At 64.2% G+C, this 7583-nt stretch overlaps 1 protein-coding gene across 1 annotated transcript in view; it reads left to right on the top strand.

Moving 5' to 3' along the window:
* The first annotated feature begins 7108 nt into the window (after positions 1 to 7108).
* The window catches only part of LOC106046349 (syntaxin-binding protein 4-like), a 42431-nt gene continuing 41956 nt past the window's right edge, over positions 7109 to 7583 (top strand). The window contains exon 1 of the mRNA XM_066977726.1: positions 7109 to 7261. Within this exon, the coding sequence (XP_066833827.1) occupies positions 7134 to 7261 (128 nt within the window). The 5' untranslated portion in view covers positions 7109 to 7133. The remainder of the gene's footprint in view (positions 7262 to 7583) is intronic.

Here is a 7583-nt window from a genome sequence, read left to right as displayed (position 1 = left end):
TGGAGGCTGCCTCCTGCCCCCCCGGGGCGGCGGGCGAGGGGCACGGCCGGGGCCGGCCCGGGGCGGGGCGGGGCGGGGGCTCCCCGCCGGCAGCTCGCAGCCGTCGCCCCTCGCCCCGTCACCGCGGTCCCCTCCCCCGGGGGGCCTCCCCGGCTTTCCCCTAGCCCCCCCCCCCCCCCCCTTCCCCCCGAAGGCCTCAGGGAGGGCACCCCCGGCTCGCAGCCTCCCTTCGCGGCGGGGTTCTCCGGCCTCTGAGCATCCTCGTGGCCTCCGCGCCGTGTCCCTGTGCTGGGGGCAGGCTGCGGGTGGGGTCGCAGAGAGCGGGGCCGAGGGGCACAATCTCCCCCCTCGCCCCGCTGGCCGCCTTTCCGTCTATGCAGCCCCTGCTTCCCTCCCCACTGGTGGGCTGCGGATGGAGGCTGGGACTCACCACCCCCAGCACCGCCGCGTGCTGCGGTTCTCGGGGCGCACCGGGGCCGGCGGCTGCGCCGAGCGGGGCCGTGGGTGCCCTGGGCCAGCGCACCCTTCCCGAGGGCTGTGCCCACGCAGCGGGCACGAGGGCGGTGGGGTGGCTGCCCCCGGCCACCCAAGAGGTTTTGCTCACCCACCCGCGGGTGCACAGCAGCCAGCAATTAGGAGCGGCTCTGGCCTTTTTATCCCGGGATTTTGTGCCCATGTGGGATTAAAGGGCTGAATACGTCCTTGTAGCTTCCCCACCAGCCCCAAATCCTCTGCTGATTTTCTTTCTGGGGGCACGTCAGTGCATGCTGTGACCTGTTGATCCCGATCCCCCGCTCACATCACGTCACTCAGCTGCGGGGCCACTCGCTCTGGCAGAGCCCAGAGCCTCCGCTCGCCCTCCTGGCACACGAGGAGCCCCTGCACGGCTCTGGGTTTGCCCACCTGGGCTGGGTGTTGGCGGTGACAGCACGAGGCAAGTGCGTGAGCATGAGGCTGGGGGGCGGCCGGACTGCACTGGGGTGAGGATGGGGCAGGTGGATGCTCCCCAAATCCCTGGGGGATGGGGTTTGAGGGTGCTGGGCTGCGGTGCCTTGTGATGAGCTGCGTGGGGTCTCTGCAGGTGGGGACACCACCACTGCCCGGGCCCCTGGCGGAGTCTGGATCGTGCTGGCTGTGTCCTTCCTCCCCCTCCTCCTCCTCCTCCTCCTGGGAGAGGTGCCAGGCTGTGGGGCCGAAAACAGGCCTGGAGAAGGACCTACCTGCACCAAGGAGCAGATCAGGTTTTCCCTATTTATTTTTAATTTTTAATATTTTGGGGGGATTTGCCAAGTGCTGCCTGTGGTTCGTTCAGAGGCTGGGACCATCTCCGTGCCCAGCCAGGCAGTGCCCAGGTCCCCTGCCCCAGGTCCCACCCTGAACCAAGGGGGAGGAGAGGTGGCAGTCACCCAGTCCTCCAGCTTGTATTTAACCACATGAAGTCCTGCCTGCCTTTATTTGCTCTAGAAATGCTTTCTGGTGCTCGTGCTTTTTGACATTATGCGGCAATGCATCCACGCGGGGAGCAGTCGCTCCTCTCCCAGCTCTCCCCTGCCAGCCACGAGCCCCCCGGAGACCTCTTGGTCTTAAACCAAGGGCATCCTTAAACCACGAGGGCTCCTACACCTTCAGCAGAGCCAGGGGAAATGCCTTTGCCTACCGGAGGGTTTTTGCCCTGCGTCTCCTCCTCACCTCCTGCGCCAGCTCCGCAGCGCTAATCCTCCTAATCTCCCCACATCTCTGGCGTGGCTCATTTTTGTGTGCGAATGCCCTTGAGAGCCGCAAAATTGCAGCTGCTCGGTGAAACGGCGGGCGGCGAGAAACTCCGCCGGAGTGGAAAGCTGGGGCTTGTGTAAACTGCCCCGGTGTTTCGCCTTCATGCTGGCTCGGGATCAGAGGTGCTGCACAAAGCCGCACCGCACGGCGCGTGGGGGGGATGGGCTCCCAGCCCACTGCTCTGCCTGCCCTCTGCCTGCGCCGCTCACCTGGGCTCGGCAGAGCTGAGCTTCACGTGAGACCCGCGGTTTGGGGTGCTCGCAGCTCTAGCAATCATTTCTGATGCCTTGGACCAAGCTCTGCCAGCAGGGACACACGACGCGCCTGCTGCTTTGCCCGCTCCACGCTGCCTCCGGACGGTGCCGGGCGCAGCACGAGCTGCCCAAGCACAGCACCCCCAGTGCCGAGGTTTCATCCCCAAGAGGCTTTTCGCCCATCAAAACGCAGCGTTTGTTTTGCAAACGAGCCTTTCTGCTGCTTTGCTGATGCACTGGCCCCCGCTGAGCCCCGTGCCCCACCAGCTCCCAGTGCCAGCCCCAGTGTTAGGAGCAGGTGACACCAGTAGGACAAAACTGGAGCTGGTGATGCCAAAGGGGGGCACCGGGGATGTGCTCACACTCGGGAAGGCTTTGGTGCTCCCCGGGGTCCTGGTGAGAGCCAAAGGCAGAACAAGGAAAATCCCCCAAAGCCCCTTGAGCATCGAGGAGCTGGGGACAGGGCTTGGTCCCCGCCGCGCCGCGGGGCAGGTTGAAACGCGCAGCGAGCGCCTCGGTGGGGGCAGCGGCGTGGCGCTATTGACTTAACCGGGGTGAGAAGCTCCTGAGCCACCGCCGCGGGAGGGGAGCGGGAGAGGAGCACGTTTTGTGCAATGCGATTGCATTTTTTGGCAAGCCCTTTTCCGGAGCGGCTCCCACGCCCTGCCGAGCCCTCGCCTCTCCACCCTGCGCCGTGCCCAGCACCGCCAGCCCTGGATGAGGGTGCGGGGTGGGCACCAGCCCCCCGAAATTGGGGCTTGGTTGGGACAGGCGGCTCCTGGCTGCCTCTGTCTGGTCCCCTGCTGACACACTAGTGCCAGGGCTGCCCGTCCCACTGCATCCCACCCCATTTCATCCCGTCCTGCCCCATCCCATGCAAGCACATCCGTGGGTAATTTGGGAAAGGATTGGGTCTCAGGGGGTTCAAGCCAGCAGCGAAGCATAGTGGCAGTGTCTTCTCCCTCCCTGTGCACCCCAAAAGTCTCTGTGGCCCCAGCACGCCCTGAGGTGCTGAGGCATTTCAGGGACCCAGCTCCCCCACAGAGTTGCTCAGCCCTGGGGGGCTTTTCGGTGGTGTTTCCCAATTCAGAGTTTTCTCCGAGGCTGAAGTACTTCGCTTAGGATGAGGAGGTAGGGGCCAAAATATTTGGAAATTTCTTCCAAAGGCTGAGGCACTCGGTGGAACAAAACAAAAATTTGGACCAGCCAAAAACCTAATTTATTTTCTGGGTGGAAATTTTTGACAGCCCTGCTCGGAGGAGCCAGCCGAGCCATTTTGTGTCTTTGGGGTTGCAGGGAGTTCCCGTGCGGGGTTGCAGGGCACCGGGACACCTCCGTGCTGCTGCTTCCTCCTGCCGGCTCCCACCTGGGCAGGAATGCGGCCGGTCCCGTTCCTCACTGGCCCAGCATGGGGCGAAACCTCGCTCAGCCCCCTTGGAGGCTGCTTTTGCTCCGAAATCGCTCCCCAGCCCGGCTGCTCTGAGCCTCCCACGGGGCTCGCGGCCCCGATCTGATGTGGTGCCCGCAGGAGCAAGCTCGGGGATTTATCAAGCTGCAAGAAGCAAATAAAATGAAACAAGTGCATCGCTCCCGTGTGAAGCAAAGCTCCTGCCCTGGCAGCGTGGGTGGTGGTGGGAAGTGGCTTCTTCTGGTTTGAGCCAAAGTGTCACCACGAGAGTTAAATATTGAACAAACATGAATCAAAAGCGAACGCTATCAGCCAAGAAAAACAAAGCAGCGTGTGTAGCTGTGGCTCTGACTCATTTGGCTTGAAAATGCAGCAGGGAATAAATTACATTTGTCTCTTCCTCGCCCTCTCGGAAAGGAGCAAGGGACCCACCTTGTCACCCGAGCACTCTGGGGTGGTGGCTTTGGGTGCAGGGGGACCAGAGGGTGCTGGTGCCACCTGTGCCAGGCACCAAATGGGCTCTGAGGAGGGGTTGGGGGCTTCTGCACTGGGCTGTAGCCTGAGGGGGATGCATGAGGACAGGGGTTGGGAAATGACTCCGTGTGTGGGGACCCTCGTGTCCCCTCTGTGTGGTGCTGCAGCCCCGGACCCCAGGAGTGAGCCCTGTGCCTCTGAGCCCTGCAGAAGATGCTGGAAAGGTCAGGCCTTTGATGTAAAAGCTGGGAATTTCCGGGGTGTAATGTTTGCATCTGTGCAAATATGCACACGGGGTGCACCCACGAGCAGCTGCCTCTGATGGGCGAGGGAGGTAATGCTCAGCTTCCGCCACGGAGGAAGCGCTCGGCGGACGGGGCAGGGCAGCACCTTGCTCCCCGGCACGTTTTGGGGGGGCCGTGGGTGGGATGCATCCATGGGGCACCCCTGCGGGCACCCTGCGAGGAGGCAGGTGGAAGTGCTGCCCCGGGACACCGGGTGCCTTGGACCACTGGCACCAGGGCAGGACCTCAGTGGCGTCGCCGTCCCCACGGCCTCTGGGTGCTGCCCGTCCCGGGGGGGGTGACACTGCCTTTGACAATCCCGACGGGCGAGCTGGGGAGGCCAGCCCTGCCCCAAGCGGCCGCAGCACCCCGACACCCGCTGTGCCCGCCCGCCGAACCGCGCTCCGAGCGGTTTCGGCAAACCCTGCTGCCATCGCCCATCCCCTCCCAGCTGCAGGAACCGGTCCCGTGGAGCAGGCCCGGCACCGCCCGGCCCCGAATTGCGACAGCCCTGGGAGCGGCCGCTCGCCCCATGCCCCGCCTGGGGTCCCCGGGCTGGGGAGGTCGAGGACCTCAGGCGAACCTTGGGGTGTCCCGATGGTGGCACGGCTGTTCCCTGGGTGCCCACCGCTCCCCACACTGGTTTGTAGGGTCAGTGTCCATCTGTCTGCCCGCTGCACGTGGGGCTGTGTGAGGCTTGGAGCAAAGCCCGACTTGGCTGTGCGGCTGGTGGCAAGGGGACTGTCCCCGTGATGTCCCTGCCAGCACAAGGGGGCTGTCCCCAGGATGTCCCTGCCAGCTTGGGGAAGCGTTGCAGAGGGATGGCCCTGGGCAGGGTGGGAAATCCCAGGGCAGGTCTCAAGCATTGCCAGGCTGGGTTGGCAGTGAGCAGCCCAGAAGAAGACAATTCTTTGCACTTCTCATGGCCTGGCATGGTTTTTATTTTTTATTTTTTTTTTTACCAAAAGCTTCTCCCTCCATCTCCCGGCTGCAGGCTCTGGGCCAGTGTCAGGGTGACACCACATCCCGCTGGGGACACTGCATGCCGGGCAGAGACACAGGGCACGGGGCTCATCTCGGTGCCAGGCGTGGTGCCTCTCACCCAGAAACTTTGGGGAGGTTTCCTCTGTGGGTGTAACCCAGGGCACCCCACTGACCTCCCGCCCACGAGGGTGACGTGGTGACAAAGCCCCGGCGGTGGCGGCTGTCCTGGGCGGGGGATGCACCCTGCCAGAGCACCTGTCACTGAGCCGGGAGCTGTCAGGCAAGAAGGCTTTTGGCTCGGGCACATCCTGCACAGTCACTCGAAAAGGATGCTGAGCGGGACAAGCCTTTAATTCGCCGTCTTCTTCCGGGCTGCTTCGATAGCGCCCGAGAGCAGCACCCGCAGGCTCTCCCCAGGCGCGGGCGCATCGCAGGGACCAGCGGCTGCGTTTCCCAGCCCCGGGACTCGCCTGCTCCCGGCCCACGCTGCCCCGGGCTGGGCTGGCTGCACCTCCCTGCTGGAGGGAGAGGAGCAAAATACCTGCATGAGCATCAGGCGGCACGGGGATTCTCATTTGGGTCTTCTCTGCCTCCCTGAACGTGGTGAGGGAAGGCTGTCCGTCTGTCCTGCTGTCTGTCCGTCCGACCTGCAGCACAGCGCAGCTCCCACCTGCCCACTTCGGCTCTCTCCCAGGACTTTCCTTCCAGTCCCAGGGGGTTTGCTTCCTCAGTTACAACCTGCCAACCTTTAACAGGGGGAAAAAACATGCAACAATTGTGCCCTGAATAATATAGGTATTGTTATTTTATTTTTTTTCGGCAGTGCCTGGGAAGGAGGTGCTGGGCGCACACATCTGCGGCCCAGCCCTAATGCAGCTCAGGGATGCCTACAATCGGCTTTAAGGAGCTCGGCGCGCTGGGCACCATGTGAAACACCGGGTGCCGGCAGTGTAATTACAACGATGGCGCAGCCAAGTGTGCAGCGAAGGGGGGAGCGAACTGGGGGGGGCAGCAAAATGCATCCTGCCCGGCTTCTGCAGCGCAGGGCTCCTGGCACCCACCCTGTGCTTATGCTGCACATGGAGATGCTCGCCGTGCCATACTATGCCAAACCACGGCGTGCCATGCTAGACCATGTCAAACCATGCCGTGCCACGCTGCTCATGCCATACCATGCCATGCCATGCTGTGCCACGCCGTGCCATGCCGTGCTGTGCCATGCCGCGCTGTGCCACGCCGTGCCATGCCATGCCTTGCCGTGCCATGCCGTGCCGTGCCATACCGCGCTGTGCCACGCCGTGCCGTGCTGAGCACCTCAGACCCTGGGGAGCCTCTGGGTGGGCTCAGAGCTGCTGGGATCAGCAGCAGCTGTGGGCAGGGGAGCGGGAGGCATCAGCGGGGTTTAGCAGGGGGGAGCCGGCAGAGGGGCGATCACATGGCCGCCCGCCTGGGATTAGATGTGGCCGGCGGCAGCTGGGAGCCGTGCCGAGCGCCCGGCCGCCGGCGCTCTGAGCCCATGGCCCCGGGCAGCGGGAGCCGGCAGCGGCAGCCCTAGGGCCCCGGATGATGTCCTACCTGCAGCCCCCTGGCCGCGACCTGGAGCACTTCGATGGGCTTTCCCTCATTTACTGGTAAGCACAGGGCCGCGCTCGTTGGCTCGTTGGTCTTAGGGAGTGGCGTTAAGGCCACGCAGGGATGCGCTCCGCGACCTCGTGGCTTTTTAGGGTTTAATTCCATTTATTTTGGTGGTGGGAGCCCCTCTCCAGAGGGCAGAGGGTTGCGGGGGGACCCTGAAGCCATGGGGCTAGGGCAGGACCAGAACCTCAGCACCCAAGGGTGACGCTGCCCCTAGGCACCCAGCAGCCAGCACCAGGTGAGGCCGGCACCAGTGAGGGCGGGGAGGGGATTTATTTTGCATGCAGCAGCTGGGGGGGGAGCACCTGGGGCTGTTTGCAGATGCTGTGGATGCTCTTGCTCCTGTTGCAGCCCCAGCGCTGGGGTTTCCCATCCAGATTCTTCCTCTCTGTACCTGTGGTGCCGAGCTCGGAGGGAGCGTGTCCGTCCCGTGCTGCTCCGTGGGGCAGGTCAGCACCGGTGGCACAGGCAGGGCAGGGCTGGGGGTGGCAGCGACAGCCCCAAATGTTGGGTGGAGGGGGCAGAGCTGCAGTGCTCCCCCTCCAGCCCTCCAAGGAAAGGGGCAGGGGCGCCGGGCAGGCGGCAGGTGCAGGATCTGAGCCTGGTGCTGGGCTGGGTGCGGGGGCCGGGAGGTGGCGGCTGCAGATGTCTATGTAGGGCAGCCTGGAGCCAGCGGGAGCGCCGCCGCAGCCAGGGCCAGGGTTCAGATCGTGCGGCTTTAGCCGATTAACTGGGGGGTCAGTGGGCCGGATCCAGACCAGCAGGGACTCG

Source organism: Anser cygnoides, chromosome 15 (assembly GCF_040182565.1).
Source record: "Anser cygnoides isolate HZ-2024a breed goose chromosome 15, Taihu_goose_T2T_genome, whole genome shotgun sequence".
NCBI classification, from domain to species: domain Eukaryota; kingdom Metazoa; phylum Chordata; class Aves; order Anseriformes; family Anatidae; genus Anser; species Anser cygnoides.
This window is presented reverse-complemented; position numbering and strand designations above follow the sequence as displayed.